Below are 15,465 nucleotides of genomic sequence, written 5' to 3'. Positions count from 1 at the left end.
GGAGCCTGGCCCTCCCACCATCTCCCCCCCAGAGCCTGGGGGGATGTGGGGTTGGCCAAGCCCTCAGCCCCTGGCGATGCCCTGTGCAACTGGGATTCCCAAGGTGCCCGTCTCCCTCAGACACGAGCCTAATTCCTATCACCTGACTGTCCTGCCTCCCGGCACTGGGGAGGGTTGGAGCCTTCTTGGGGGCAGAAGGGACAGGGGTCCAACCGAGGAAGGAGAGAGGGCACCTGGGCACGCGTGGTCCCCGGAAGGTGGCCCCGGGGGGAACCCCCGCCTGCAGATACCCCTTCCTGTGAAGGATGTAAAAAAAAAAAAAAAAAAACCTTGTTCTGCCTTTTTGTCTCCCCTCCCCCTCTGCCCGCCCCATGGCCCCCCCAGACTGCCTGCGTGTCGGCTGCGCACCCAGTAAGTGGCTCCTCTCTTCTGCAGAGACCCAAGGGGGACCGGGATGCTGGACCTGGGCCTGGGGAGGGGGAGGCTCCACATGGCTGGCTTGCATGGTGTTGGCAGAGGCTCCACAGTTAGGGTGCGCACTGGACTCTGGGAGGAAGAAGCCAGGGAGCCTGCGGGCCTAGGTAGCAGGAGGGTGGGGAGGAAGTGGAAATGGAGGGCTGGGTGGCACCTGTCCCGGAAATTCCACCATCCCCTGGGCAGGAAGGAGCCTGAAGGTCTGGGGGCCGCATTTCCAGCAATGGCCACAAGGGGGCAGGCGAGGCACGCGGGAAAGAAGATGAACCGAGGCGCCTGGTGTTCCCGGGATCTCAGCCTCTGAGATCGGTCAGCTCTTCACAGTGTCTGTGTCCGCAGAGTGGCGAGTTGCTGATAAATGGGGGCTCTCTCAGGGGTGCCAGTGAGCGCTGTGAGCGGGGTCAGAAGGTCACCCGAGAGCACAGGTGGAGAGACTGCTCAGGGAGGGCCCTTGCTTTCCTGTGTCTCATACTGTGCGCAAACCAGAGGTCTGTTAACGCCAGCTCCCCAGCCCCGGCAGGAGTGAGCCCGGGGCCCAGGGATGGCCTGGGAGCGCTGCCAAACCCAGCCACACTTGCAGGATAAGTACACTGGACTTTAGGCTCGGGAAGCTGATGGTCCTGGGCTTGGATACAGGGTCACGATCCCCCGGCCGCGCCAGCCCTCTGCGGGCCATGCACATCCCAGCGTGCAGAGTTAGCCCGGCGTGTGCAGAAAGGCCACACTGGTGGGGAAGCTGGGTGGAGGGTGCAGATGTGGGCGCCCATTTCTCGTGGGCCGCGCAGTCAGGCTGTGAAGTTTCCAAACTGTGAGTCCTGGGAACGCAGCTGCTAGTTGACACTGCCAAACCTTAGGCGTCCAGGAGGTTGAGCGCATGCGCGGGGCCTCAGGGAGCCGTCCACTTCAGAGTCTATAAGAATGGCGCCCTCTGGCGGCGTGCCGAGGGCGGCACTGAGCGCATCTGGCCTGGGCCCTGGGTGAAGGCTCTGTCTGTCCCCACACCCGGGTCAGAGGTGAGGCCATGGGTGTGTATACCTGTGGTGTGCAGGTCGTGTGTGTGCACGTGTGTGTGGGGGGCCGCCATTGCCTGGGATGGTCAGGGCCGCTGAGTACATGTGGGCACCCGGCTCACGCCCCCCTTGGTGCTGCAGGTAAAGGCCCCGAGACGCTGTTTGCGGGGCACAAGCTCAATGACAACGAGTGGCACACGGTGAGGGTGGTGCGGCGCGGCAAGAGCCTGCAGCTGTCGGTGGACAACGTGACCGTGGAGGGTAGGTGCCCGGGCCGGCGTGGACGCCGCTAGTGGCCTGCGTGCGGCTCTTCTGGCTGGGCGCTGCCTGGGCCGCGGTCCAGGGGCGTTATCCTGGGACAGCATCTCCGGTATTTCTTCCTTGGGAGTGGTATGTTTGGGGGGGTCTGTACCCCGGGGGCCAGTTCAACTCCCCGCAGCCTGCTGCCCCCTTGGTGAGTTCCCCGTGTCTCCCGGGGCTGCGCTGCTCCTGGTGCTGGCTGAGGGCATCTTTCCTGATGTCCCAGCATGTGAGGGGGAAACGCCTGGGGACCCGAGGCCCAGCCCCAGGGACGATCCTGCAGCTGGGTCTCCCAAGGCCCCCTCATCCCAGGCTCCTGTCCCGAGCAGGGCAGATGGCGGGAGCCCACACGAGGCTGGAGTTTCACAACATCGAGACGGGTATCATGACGGAGCGGCGCTTCATCTCCGTGGTGCCCTCCAACTTCATTGGGCACTTGAGCGGTCTGGTGTTCAACGGCCAGCCCTACATGGACCAGTGCAAGGACGGCGACATCACCTACTGCGAGCTCAACGCGCGCTTTGGCCTGCGCGCCATCGTGGCCGACCCCGTCACCTTCAAAAGCCGCAGCAGCTACCTGGCGCTCGCTACCCTCCAGGCCTACGCGTCCATGCACCTCTTCTTCCAGTTCAAGACCACGGCCCCCGACGGGCTCCTCCTGTTCAACTCGGGCAACGGCAACGACTTCATTGTGATCGAACTGGTCAAGGGGTGAGGGCTGGGCACCGTGGCGCCGTCAAGGAAGCGGCCCCCTCCCCTTGCTGACCCAGGGCCACCGGGGGTGCCCAGTGTCCCCAAACCCCAGGTTCCCAACCTCGATGGAGAAGAGGAACCCCCTTTCCAGCTGCTTCCTTGCTGGGGTCCCCAGTTAGAGTCCTTCTCCTCCTCTGTCCTCTCGACACACAGAAGTGGGCCCGGTCCCCCCTTTTGTCTTGGAGGGTCCCACCCCAGAGCAGCTTGGTCCCTGTTGTACCCCCCACCCCGCCCATCCACCAGCGCCTCTTCCAAGCCTGGGTCACGGGAGCAGCTCCTCGGTGGCCCTCCGTCCCCATGTCCTCCGTGTGACAGGCCCACATCGTGGCCATCACACCGGGTCCCTCCTATGGGCCTCCCCACGGCCCCTGCAGCTCCCTCCCCTACCCTGCCTGGCAGCCCTGACCCGGTGTCTCCTCCCTGCTCGGGGCAGGTACATCCACTACGTGTTTGACCTGGGGAACGGCCCGTCCTTGATGAAGGGGAATTCAGACAAACCAGTCAATGACAACCAGTGGCACAACGTGGTGGTGTCCAGGGACCCCGGCAACGTGCACACGCTCAAGATCGACTCCCGCACCGTCACACAGCACTCCAACGGCGCCCGGAACCTCGACCTCAAAGGTGGGGCTTGGCCTCTGGAGAAGGCCTGGCCCGGCCCCACCCACGGTGCTGCCCCGGGGGGCCCACTCGGCTCCCCTGTCCCTTTCCCATCCTCCACTCTGTCCGTCTGACAATTTCCTGTCAAAGTCCCTCGAGCCCACCTTGAAACACTGAGCACTGGCTGCAAGACGTGGCCCCCGGGGTGCTTGGTGGCCGGCTTCTTTTGCTCGGAGTGTGAAGCCCAGGCCTCCCGAGGACCCCTCGGGCTCCCAGGGCCAATCAGCCGGCCTCAGCTGAGGGCTGGCGAGAGAACCGGCCGGCACCGTCTTCGGTGGGATGGACAGGGCAGCAGGAGCAGGGGGACCCGGGGCCCCCGAATCTTGCATCTTGAGCACTGACTGGGCCCCACCAGGGCCCCACATCCTTCAGGACGTCCTCGGCAGTCACTGAAGTGGTCTCTGCTGGCCTCCCGGAATGGGCAGTTGGGAGGGCAGGATGAGGAGGCTGAGCCAAGAGGCCGAGTATTGGAATAGGAAAATGAGGCCACAGCCACTCCAGAGCCCACCGGGCCCACCTGAGCCGCCTCCCGCGCATACGCACAGCAGCCCTCAGCCACAGGGGACCCCTGGCTGTGCCACCACGCTGTCAGAGCTTGGGGAGGGTATTCAGAAACCAGAGAATTCACCTCCCAAGCCAGATCCCAGATCTGCCTGCCAGACCTGCGGTCTAGTGCTGCCAAATTCTCCCCGCTCCCGGGAGAGGGCGATGTGGCACAGAGAATCAGAAGCGGCTGCAGCCCCAGTGTAACCTTGGAGGGTCCAGTGCAGTGTCCAGCCCCTGGCCAGGACAGCACGTTGGCCAGTGTGTGAGCCGAGGCTCACCTGCACACTGGCCAAGGCTTCCGGGGACTCGGGCCCTGCGAGGGGGATCGGTTGCTCCCGTGGAAAAGTTCCCAGAGCCCCAGTTGCTGGGGGAAGGGAGCTAGGCTTACAACGTCCTAGGAGAGAGCTCCAAACTGGGAGAGACCTGACGAGCCCGGGAGAGGGAGGCTCGGGAGGGAGAGCGGGGGTGGAGGGGATGGGGCTGCGTATCTATGAAAGGCCCTGATTGCAGGCCGGAACTGGGCCCAGCGTGTGGGAGAGCGGGCTCCTCCAGCTGTCCCCCACCCCCCACGCTCCAGGCATCTGGGCATCTCTGGGGTGGGGGTGGGGGGGGCTGGAGACAGATGGCAAAGTGGGAAAGGAAGAGGTGGGGTGGGTGTCTGCAGGTTACTGCATCTCTTAGGGACACCACGAGCCTCCTGGAGGCCAGGGAAGACCTGCGTCCAGGAGGAGCGGGGCTGGGCCCGAGCGTTGACCCCGCTGCCTTCGCAGGGGAGCTGTACATTGGTGGCCTGAGCAGGAACATGTTCAGCAACCTGCCCAAGCTGGTGGCCTCCCGGGACGGCTTCCAGGGCTGCCTGGCCTCCGTGGACCTCAACGGGCGCCTCCCGGACCTCATCGCTGACGCCCTGCACCGCATCGGGCAGGTGGAGAGAGGCTGTGACGGTGAGTGGGAGGCAGACCCGCGGCAGCCTGTGCTTGGCCGCGTGGCTGCCTTCTCAGGCCTCGTGGCAGCCTGTGCTCAGAGCCCGCTCTGGGGCAGGGGATGGGCGGCTGACTGGTCATCGCCCTCCTGGCCTCCCGCCTTGAGCCCTTATCGTGGTCCAAAGCCAAGCCTGGTAGTCCTGCGCCTCCTGTCCCCAACCTGGCCTCAGATCTGGCCCTTGGCCTGGCAGAGCCGAGCAGGATGTTCCTCTCTCCTGCTCCTCCCAGGCCCAAGCACCACCTGCACCGAGGAGTCCTGTGCTAACCAGGGCGTCTGCCTGCAGCAGTGGGACGGCTTCACCTGTGACTGCACTATGACCTCCTACGGAGGCCCCGTCTGCAATGACCGTAAGTGCCCAGAGGGATGGGTGGCCCCGGCCATAGGGGTGGTGGGGAGGACGGAGGGTCTTCCCCAGCCCAAGAGCTGTGCCACAAGGGCACCCAGAGGGAGCGCAGGCTGCTGTCCGCTCTCACCTCCCTCCAGAGGCTGTGCAGGATTGCTGCTGCCTGGGGCTCTGGGGCCTCTCCTGTACACACACACACACACACACACACACACACACACACACACACACACACGGCCACCCTTGAATGCCCCGAAAGGACTGGAGGGATGGCTGATTTCCCAGACACGGACCCGCCATCGCCCCCACCCCATTGCTGCTCCAAGAATCCCAGCAGCGGGCTGTCCCCTGACACACAAGGACGCGCTGGTCCTCCTCCCTCCTGGGCATCTGCCTGCCAACTTGCATCTTGTTTGAGGCCCCTCCCAGAGAGGGCGGCCTCGGCAGCATTCCTAGCCCCCTGGTCGGCGGCAGCAGTGAGAGTTGGGCAGAGGAGGGCAGCGGGGCCGGGCACAGCGGGGAAGAGGCAGCTTTTGGCTTTCGGAGTTTCCCTGGGATGACCGGGCTGGGGCACTGCTCAAGAAGCCTTGGGGCGGGCTGATGAGACAGCAAGCAGAAAAGACACACGCACGCACGCACGCACAAGGACACCCTTGAAGGCCCTGTAAGGACTGGAGGTGGGCGGTAGGTTTCTGGAAGTCACAGCAGATCCGGGTGAGACCCTGTGCTGGCACTCTCTCCCTACCACACACCTGGATCATCTTCTGGCCTGCGTCCTGACTTTCTTACTGGGGAACCTGCTGGCCCCAGGGATTGGGGCTGTAGGCTAGAGATTGGCTTTCCATTGGAAAGAAGCAGCCAGCACACCTTTCCTGGTGTTCCCAGGCATGGCCAGCCCTTGGGTTTTACCACGTCATGCTCCGTCCCCAGGACTTCCCCCATCTGACCGCCTTCTAGATCCTCCTGGCCAGCCAGCTCAGGGGCGCCGGGGGCCTGGCGCCATGGTGGGGGGCTGCTGGCTGGGGTGGGGCCTCTTGCCCTCCAGGTGGCTGGGCCTGACTCTGGCGTGACAGTAACACTCACCACTGACAGCTTGGTGTGGCTGACGAAGCCCTTTCAGTGTGGTCGTCGGAGACGAGAGGTGCTGAGATGGAGGCCATCCCTCCCTCCCTTTTACCTGGGAGGAAACTTGGCCTCAGGTCTCAGGGCAGTGTGGTGGAGCCTAGCCGCAGGCTGTGCGCCCCGACTCTCATGGTCACCCCTGAATCGCCATGAGATGTAGGGATGGCAGTGGCGCCGCTCCTGGCCCAGGGTGGAGGGAATCTGACCAGGGAGCCGTGCTGCCGCCATCGTGACCTTGCTCCCACCCAGGGCAGGCTTCTGGAAGGGGCACAGAGATGGATGGGGCGGGGGTCTAGCGAGTTGCGCCACTTCTGGGGCGGAGGGGGGGGGAGAAAATTCTCTGGGTTCCGGTCTGGTGGGAGGGAGGGAGGGAAGAAGGGAGGGAGAGCTGGGGCCCGGGAGTGGGGCCCATCTTGGGAAGTGTCACCTCTCCGAGCACTGCTCTGCGAGTCTGGTGGTGTAGGCTGAGCAATGCTGTGCAGCTGAGGACCAGGTGGGTGCACCCCAGGAGCCCTCAGCGTGTGCCGCTGCTGGGGAGCCAGCGCTGGCCCTGGGGTGCGTCCATGGCCACCCTGAGGACAGGGAGGATCTGGGGAGCGGGGTCTCTGCCTAGGCTTTCCAGGTCACACCCAGTTTCCCTCTGGGTCCGCACCTGCCTGGCTTCTCACACCATGGCTTCAGCTGGTCTTCTTGGGGCCCGGTGAGCACGGGGTCAAGCCCAGACCAGTGGGGAGGCACGGTCAGTGTGGGGGGCCCGGAGGTCCTGAGCTTGAAGCCAGAGGGACGAACAGCCAAGGCGGACAGGCAGAGCCAGCCCTCTGTGGCTGGGGCTGGGCCTGGAGCTGCTGGTGAGGAAGGCGCTAGGGACCTGACCCTCAGGCAGCCTTTCCTCACCTATCGCCTCAGTTTCCCTCCCTGTGACACGGGGACTATCCCTGGAGGGTAAAGGGACCCCTGTGTCCCTCTAAGGCCCAGGGGTCTCTGCTCGGGGAAGATAGGAGAGAAAAGATCAGAGGAAGAGAACCCATCTCTGCAACGAGAATGTGGAGAGAAGGAGATACCGCGTGGCAGGGTCAGGGGCCTCGCCCGCTGGCGCTGCCGGCCCAGCCTGGCTTTGGCCTCTCCAGAGGTCAGCTCCCCACCACCACCATCTCCCCGGCTCCGAGCGTCCCGCCCTTCCATTGGTCTCTCGCTGTCCTCCCTCTCTCCTCTTTCTTACCCTCCGTGGCCCCCCCATGCCTCCAGCATCACCCCCTCCAACTATCTCCAGTTCCCACTCACCGGTATTGATTGGCCTCTAGGCGGTTTCCCTTCCTCTCCTCTCGCCACCGGCTCCGCCCTCCCTCCCTCTGGGACCATAAATTTTCTGCCTGCTCAGAGCTGTGTGAGTCTCTGTTCCAGAGACAGGAATGAGATAGACAGATAGATAGTGCAGGAAGACATGGCCTCCCCCAGCCTACGGCCTCTCCTTCCTGTGGGGCCTCGTACCACCCAGAAGCCCCCTCCTGGCTGCTTCTGAGGAGCCCTTTCTTCACCTTTGAAGGGCTGGGGCCTGGCATCTGGAGGAGAGGCCCCTGCGTGAGGAGCTGTCCCAGGTCCTGACCGCACGGGGGGGGGGGCAACACGCAGAAGTCCCCGTGACTTCTACTCCCAAGCGGAATTCAGATTTAATGGGCAGGAGCCAGCTCCCCTGCCCCTTCCTCTTTTTTTTATTTTTGGAAAAAGGGTCTCACTGAGTTGCAAAGGGCCTCACTAAGTAGCTGAGGCTGTCCATGAACGGTGATCCTCCCGCCTCAGCCTCCCGAAGGCTGCCCCTTCCGCTTGCCTACCACAGCTCCCCACTCTGCTCTTTTTTTTTTTTTTTTTTTTGGTGGTACTGGGGGTGGAACTCAGGGGCTTTTCTACCTCTGGGCTACACTCCCAGACCTATTTTACATTTTATTTGGAAACAGGGTCTCACTAAGTTGCCGAGAGCCTCAGTAAGTAGCTGAGGCTGGCTTCGAACCTGTGTGATCCTCCTGTCTCAGCCTCCCGAGCGCGGGGATTACAAGCGTGCGCCACCTCGCCCGGCTCCACTCTGCTCTAGAATCTGTCCAGCCCCTGCTCAGGGCTTCTCCACTGCCCTTGCCCTTTTCCTCCTTCACCCCGTCCCCCTCCCTGGTCCAGGCAGGATGATGTGGGTACAGAGGTGGCATCTGGTTGGCTGAAGGTGTGAGACTCTCCCTGGGCTTACTTCTCAGAGGCCCCCGAAAATTTGACCCAGTGTGAGGAACACATAGAAGGTTTCCTCAGCGGACATAAATAGCTCAGGAAGGGATTGATCTTAAGAGAGACACCCAGGGGACAGGTGCTCTGGAGGCCCCGAGGGGCAGAGCTTGGGGCTGGGGGAGGGCAGCAGGAGGGGAGGCCCGGAGGAGTCTGGGGGCCTGGTGCAGGCGGAGGGCCGCACCCTTTCTGGGGCAGGTGGGGAGGGTACTGTGGTGAGTGGTGGTGCCGTAGTCTTGAGTGTCTCTGGGGTTCTGGGTACAGTGTACAGGTATAGATGGCCCTGTTTTGGAAGGCGAGCTTGTGTGTGTGTGTGTGTGTGTGTGTGTGTGTGTGTGTGTGTGTGTGTGTGTGTTGGGCATTTATTGCCTGTGATAAAAAAAATGTATGTGTATGCATGCACACCTCCGTGAGCATGTGTACATGCCCAGCAGTGTGACTTGGTGTGCCAGGGTCCCCATGCACATGCATGTATACGTGTGTGTGTGTGTGTGAGCCTGCCGGCACACTGGTGCCTGTATGGACACGTGGGTGTCTCCAGCCCCAAGCCCTCCACATCCCGGCGTGCACGTGTGTTCCAGGGGCGCGTGGAGAGGTGGCGGCGGCTGGGCCGGCGCCGAGCACTACTGGGCTCGTCCAGGCGGGGGAGGGGAGGGGAGGAGGAGGAGGAGGAGGAGGAGGAGGAGGAGGAGGAAGACAGCGGCCTCTCCAGCTAGCCTCAGTCCTGTTCAATTATTCAGCAGGCCCCTTCTCCGGCAGGGGCGGCGCGGGCGCGCGCGGGGAGGGGCGGGCGCGCGCAGAGGAGAGGCGAGGCCGCGCGGGCTCGCCAGGTGCCGGAGCTGCCCAGCGCCGCCCGCAGCCGGAGCGCGCGGCCCTCCGCCCTGCCCCCTCCCGGGCCCTCCCTCCGCGGCCCTCCTCCCTCCCCTCCTCCTCCCCTCCTCCCCCCTCCTCCCCTCCAGCCCGCTCGGCTCTGCAGCAGCACTCCGCTGCCTCCGTCTCTCCGCCGGAATCTCGCTCGGCCCGCTCCCCCCTCCGCTCCGCTCCGTCCCCCCCCCATCCGCTCCCCTCCCCCCCCCGCCCCCTCCCCGGCCGCTCCCTGCTTCCCGGCCTCGGGCGGGCGGCGCGGCCGGAGCCTCGGCGGCCGCCTCGGGAGCCGGGCCTCGGTCCTCGGCCGCCGGCCGCACCCCGCCCGCCCGCCCGCCCGCCCGGCTTTTCCGCAGGATTCCCCGCCCGCCCCCCCGCCCGCGCCATGCCCCCTCCCCCGGGCTTCTGACGGCCCTGCGCCGCCGCGCGACCCCGCCGGCATGCGGGGAGCCCCCTAGCCGCGCGATGGAGCCCAGCGTCCTGGACCTCGGCGCGGCCGCCCCGCGGACCCCGGAGCCCCCGGCGGGCTCCAGCTGATCTCACTGGCCCCGGACTGAGGCCGGGCTCCGGTTCTCCTTCTGCTCGCCCCCACCCCCCTCCCGGAGCGCGCAGCCGGAGGGGGGCTTCGCGGGGCGGCGCAGCCCCGCGTCCCCGCCCCGGCCATGGGGCTGTGAGGCGGCGCCCCCGGGCCGAGATGCCCCCCGGGGGGAGCGGGCCGGGGGGGTGCCCGCGCCGCCCCCCCGCCCTGGCCGGGCCCCTGCCGCCGCCGCCGCCGCCGCCGCCGCCGCTGCCGCCGCTGCTCGTGCTGCTGCTGCTGCTGCTGGGGGCGGCCGAGGGGGCCCGGGTCTCGTCCAGCCTCAGCACCACCCACCACGTCCACCACTTCCACAGCAAGCACGGCACGGTGCCCATCGCCATCAACCGCATGCCCTTCCTCACCCGCGGCGGGCACGGTAAGTGGGCCGCGCCGCCCCACCCTCCTCCACCCGGCACCCCAGACCCTGCCGTCCCGCCATGGCCCTGCAGCCCCCGCCTCCACCCCCACCTCCTCTGCCTCACCTCCGCCCGCCCTCCCATCTGTCATCTCTGCTCGGACATGTCCCAAGGCCGCCGCCTTCACCTCTCGCAGGGGCCCGTCCACCTCTGCCCCCAGCAGCCGTCCCTTCCCCCATCACTGCTTCCCAAGCAGTGGCCCCACACCGGCCCTCCTCCTGCCCGCCCCACCGCCCCATCTTGGTCCCGCTCCCACCTCTGACCCCAGCGCTCTGTGTCCCCAGGGTCCTGGGAATCTCTCCCACCAGCCCTCCAAGCCCTCCATCTCCAGGCCTCCCTGCCTTCTCTTTCCTTCCTTCCTTCCTTCCTTCCTTCCTTCCTTCCTTCCTTCCTTCCTTCCTTCCGCTTCACCACCTTCCATCTCTGACTCCTGACAACTCTCACCCCTCCCTTCCTCCCTCTCCTCCCCGGCCTCCTCACTCTCAGACCCCACTCTGCCCCCCCAGCCGGTCCCCACCACTGTGCCCACGACTTCACGCTCCCCATGGCCTCCCCGCTGCCCCCTTCAGGTCTGAGTTTTTTCCATCTGCCCCACCAGTCTTGGGTCCTCCTTCTCAGCCCATCTCAGAGCCTTCCCCTTCTAGGCTCCTCTGCACGCGGCCTCCTCCACCCCTCGGCCTTCCCTGGCCCTGGGGCGCCTGGTCACCTCCATCTCTCTGCCCCTCGCCCCTGTGTGGATCTGCTCCCCACTCCCATCTCTACACCTCGGGGTGTCCCTTCAGCACCCATCACCTCCCCTTCCTGGACCTCCATCCACCGCTGTACCCGTGGCCTCCCATCCCACCCGCTCCAGTGACCTCTGACCCGGCCCTCTGCTCCCCTCAGGCTGCAGTCAGGAGCTTGCACTCTGGACTGCTGGGGCTTCCTGTACCTGCACGCCCTCCCTTCCCTCCCTGGGCCCTCAGGCTGCCCGGTTACCCCTTTGCACTGTGGTTTTGCTCCACACCATCGTCTGCACCTGCGTCTTGGCGGCTCCCATCCCCCGCCCACCTGGGCCCACCTGCCCGGTCACCTCCAGGCCTCTGCTCTCTCCTGGTGCCCCTGACTCCATCTCCTCCCTGGTTTCCCCGCCTCTACTTCTGTTTCGTTCCCTCTCCAGGCCTGCCGCCTTCAGCTCTCTCCCTCATTCCTTTCTTCTCTCTTCTCAACACTTTCCCTCATCCATGGGGTCTCACAGGGCTCCTCCAGGCCCCACCCCAGCGCCTTCCTCCCGTCCCAGCCCTCTGCCCCCATCTCCCTGACCCTTTTACCTCCGTACATCCTTTGTTGTCCTTCTGGGGCCCCGAGGCCCAGAGTTGCTCCAGAGGCACCCAGGGAGACCACAGCCTTCATGGCCACGAAGACTTCCTGGGTGCAGTGGGGAGGTAGGACAGGGTCTCCAGGTATACCCGGGAGAACTTTGCAGGGTGAGGAGGAGAGGAGGTGAAGGGAGGAGGTGGCGGAGAGTGCTGGCCACCCAGGATGGGGGGCAGGTCAGGAGGAGGGTCCAGGAGCCGATGCTCAAGGCTCAGCCCGGGAGCAAGAGGCAGGCAGAGGGGAAGGACAGGGCCCACAGTGCCCCGACTTGTGCAGATGCCCCCTGCACGGTTCTAGGTCCTCTAGAAGGCTTTTGTCATAGCTTCTGATGCTGGAGGGACACAGGCGGACAGTGTGTGGAACCCATAGAGTGCTGGCATTGGGATCGCCTCAGAGCGGGCCGCTCTTGCAGGACAGAGCAGAACAAGGGCCAGCCCTGCCCCGGGCCATGTGGAAGCCGAGGAGGAGCTGGGGGGCGCTGTGGGACAGGGATGGAAGGTGGCTGGAGGGGGCCTGCGGAGAGGGTGGGGCACCTGAGAGGAAGAAAGGGAGTCCAGGAAAGACAAGGGAAGAGGCCACCTGTCATGGCTGAAGCCACCTCTGCTCACCAGGAGCCTGGAGGGAAGAGGGAGGACCGGCTCCCCTTGAGTCCCCACGCTTGGCCCGAGGACAGGCCGGGCCTCCTGCTGCCCCAGAGGCTCCCTAGAGCGCCCTCTTCCTCTTCCTCCTGCCCCTCTGTGTCTCCGTGGAGCTCACTGGGCTCCGCTTCCCCGTCTCCCTCCTCTGCACATCTTACATCTCTCCTCCCTCCCAGCCCTCAACCTCCCCTACACAATGTCCTACCCACCTGCAGGCACCACTGACCTCCTGCACCTGAAACCTGGGGAGCCTGCCACACCTGGACCCTTAGAGCGCAGAGAGGGAGAGGCCCTCTCCTGGTCCTCAGCCCCCGAGTTCTGGTTTCAGAGTCCCCGTAGAGTTCTCGCCCCCCCCCCCCAGACCTCATTTCCAGTACCCCCAGGAGCCGGGACAGGAGGGCTCAACCCCGGCTCAGCTCTGAGTGGCTTCCAGGCCTTTTCTGGATGGCTCATCCCGCTTCTAAGGGGAGGCAGCACGTATTTTGATTCTGGGTATGGAGATGTTAATTTGGATTTCAGACTGGGTGGGTGAAGCGTCGACGGTGTGTTCTGGGATTCTTCAGCCAGAGAGCTTGGTACGGGGAGCCAGGCCCTTGGAGATCTGCCCTTGGGGGTTGTGGAGGTCTTCCTGGAAAGACTTGGTGTTGGCTGGGAGCTCCTAGGCCAGTCTGAGGGGTTTCTGGATGATGCTTGGGTGTCTTGCACTTCCAGATCTCCCAGAGGGCCTTTGTTGTGGCCGCTGCTGCGGTAGGGAGACAGGCCGACAGAGGCCCTGAACGTGTGGTTTTAGCCCTGAGGGCACCAGTGCATGGGTGGCTTTTACATGGAAGGATGATGTTGTTCGAGTTGGGGTTAACTAACCATCATTAATGGTTGGCTGGATTCTTTTCTGTAATGCAGAGATGTATGGGGACAGCGTGGAAGATTATTGGTCATGTCGAGGGTTGTATTGGAGCAGTGAATTTCTGGGTCTAGGAGGAATCCTAGAGGAGACTGTTGGGTGTGGGCAGAAGGTGCCAACCCTGGGCTGTTGTGTCTGGCCCGAAACTCTCTTGCCTTGGGCTTCACCGGTCGAGGACTCCTGGCCACGTTACACACACTTCCGTTCACTGGCGATTTCACAGGGAGACCAAGAACGATTGGTCTATACCACCCTTGGGCAGTATTTGGGGTCTCGGCTCAGGGCCTGCTGCCTCCGGGCCGCTCTCTGGAGGCGGTCGGTCGGAGGTTCTGGATGTGGGCTGGGGCGTCCTGGACTTCACCTCTGCTGCAAGGCCAGCTGTGACCGGCCTGGCGGAGTCGGGCAGGGCTGGGGGCATCTTGCCTGGGGAGCGGGCCGGCGGGGCGGGGCCTGGTGGAGCCCCGCCTCCTCGGCCCGCCTCCTCGCCAGCCGAGCCCTCTGCGCCCGCGGGCGGGAGCCGCGGTGCTGGGGAGAGAAATGTCTCCCCAGGGTAATTACTGCCGCCCCAGCCCAATAAACCATTCGTCCCTCACCTCTTCAAGAAGTGTCTCTCCGCCTCGGTCTCCCCAGTGTAATAAACGCCCTTAGGCTTTAGCAGGCCCGCCCAGCGTAATAAACTACCTGCAGTATGAGAACAGCTGGTAATAAATCCCGGGGGAGGCCGGGAGGGCGGGGGGCCGCGGCGTCCGTCCGTCCGTCCGTCCGGGAGCGCGGGCCGTCCCGCATCCTGCCCTTGCGCGCCGGCCGCCTGTCTTTGTGCGCCTACCGCCATGTTTCCAGCTGCGGCGTCTCCTGTCGGGGGTCTGGCTCCCCTCGCTGGGGCTTTGTGTGTAGCTGGGCGCGCCGCCGCCAGTGTGCGGGTGCGGGTGCGGGTGCGGGGTGCGGGGTGTGGGTGCGCTCACGGGGATGTGTCTGCTGTGGGCCTGGGCGGTGGGCAAGCGCCGCGGATCCCCAAAGGGCCAGCAGGCCTGCCCGCTCCCCCTCCGGGGCACCGCAGGGCGCTGTCCATGGTGCCGGGCGGTTTGGGACCCAGTCGGATCTCGCAGACCGGCGGGGTCAGGGGCGGTAGGTGGGGTTTCCTGCCAAGGTGTGAGGGGCCAAGAAGCCCCGCAAAATCCACGGCGGGGGCGGGGGCGGGGCTGCAGCCCGAGGTCAGCGAGTGTGTGTGGAGAAAGGTCCGCATCTCAGCTCCTCTCCTGGCCTTCCCCGGCCCCCCACCCCATTCAACGTGCAGCTTGTGAGTGGAGGGGGAGGGAGGACCCTAGGTATTATGGTTGCCATGGAAACAGCCGATTTTCCGGAGTGCTGCAGTGTTGGAAGTGGATAGACTGTGCCGGCTGAGGCCTAGCAGGCTCCAGCCCCCAGGCTCTGCCCTCTCCAGACAGGGAGCCTGTAGGGGGTGGGGTGGGCTTGCAGTCCACGCCCCCAGCCAGCTCTGCGTCCTACTGGGGGGGGGCCCTCCCCAGGGGTGCCTCCAGGGCCCCCAGGTAGAAGGGACACCTAGGTGTGGAGGGACCAGCGGAGGTGAGCTCCCCCCGCCCCCACCTGCTAGGGTGCTCCTGCCGCAGGCTGGGGTTAGTTGTCAGTTACTAGACATCCAGAAGGTTCTTTCTGCCTGTCTGGGGTGGGGGTCACTGCTCACCATGGCGCTCTCTGGGGAGGTGCAGGGCAAGGTGGAGGTGCCTTGTTCCCCTGCCAGCTCACTTCCTCTTGGGGACCCAGGCAGCACCCTTCCTCTCTCTTCAGCTCCTCCCTGGGCGTGTGGAGGTGCCTTCCTCCCTCCAAGGTGCTCAGGAGTCCCCTCTCCTGGGGGGCCTAGGGCTACCTGAGGGGGAGCCCCCTTCCACCTGATTGGCTGGCCTGCAGAGGGGCACCTGTGTGCCTGAGGTGAGGACCCCGAGGCACCTGAGGGCATCTGGCCAGGAGCCACCAACCGGGCCGCCATCTTGGTTGGGCGCCTAGACCCTTCTGAATGTCCCGTCCCTCAGGCTCCCGGCTCCCTGCCCTGGGGCTTTCTGCCCCAGAGCAGAGCTCTGCACCAGGGAGACCATACCTTTCCCCTGCCTGCTCTGGGCCTGGGGGCCTGTACCCTCACACCCCACCAGCATCTTTCTCTCTGGCTAAGTCTTCCCTTGAACCCCTCTCCCCGCCAAGAAGTGCTTGGAGAGGAATCGTTAGTGGCTAATGATTTAATTA

The 15,465-nt window shown here is 65.0% G+C and overlaps 1 protein-coding gene across 17 annotated transcripts in view; it reads left to right on the top strand.

Annotated features, from left to right (window-relative positions):
* The window catches only part of NRXN2 (neurexin 2), a gene marked incomplete at both ends in the record, with an annotated part of 111,623 nt that overhangs the window by 69,565 nt on the left and 26,593 nt on the right, over window positions 1-15,465 (top strand). For 7 of the 17 annotated variants that reach the window (XM_080706932.1, XM_080706933.1, XM_080706934.1 and 4 more), the window contains 6 exons: window positions 385-411; window positions 1,626-1,745; window positions 2,114-2,495; window positions 2,971-3,161; window positions 4,514-4,687; window positions 4,955-5,074. In XM_080706932.1, the coding sequence (XP_080563058.1) occupies window positions 385-411; window positions 1,626-1,745; window positions 2,114-2,495; window positions 2,971-3,161; window positions 4,514-4,687; window positions 4,955-5,074 (1,014 nt within the window). Of the gene's footprint in view, window positions 1-384; window positions 412-1,625; window positions 1,746-2,110; window positions 2,496-2,970; window positions 3,162-4,513; window positions 4,688-4,954; window positions 5,075-10,015; window positions 10,275-15,465 lie in introns of those variants that run through there. The other 10 variants (XM_080706921.1, XM_080706922.1, XM_080706920.1 and 7 more) reach the window with 4 other exon arrangements.

This window comes from Muscardinus avellanarius (assembly GCF_963383645.1).
Source record: "Muscardinus avellanarius genome assembly, chromosome: 1".
In the NCBI taxonomy this organism is placed as follows: Eukaryota; Metazoa; Chordata; class Mammalia; order Rodentia; family Gliridae; genus Muscardinus; species Muscardinus avellanarius.
Note: the sequence above shows the minus strand (reverse complement) of the source record. Positions and strands in the feature narration are given on the sequence as shown.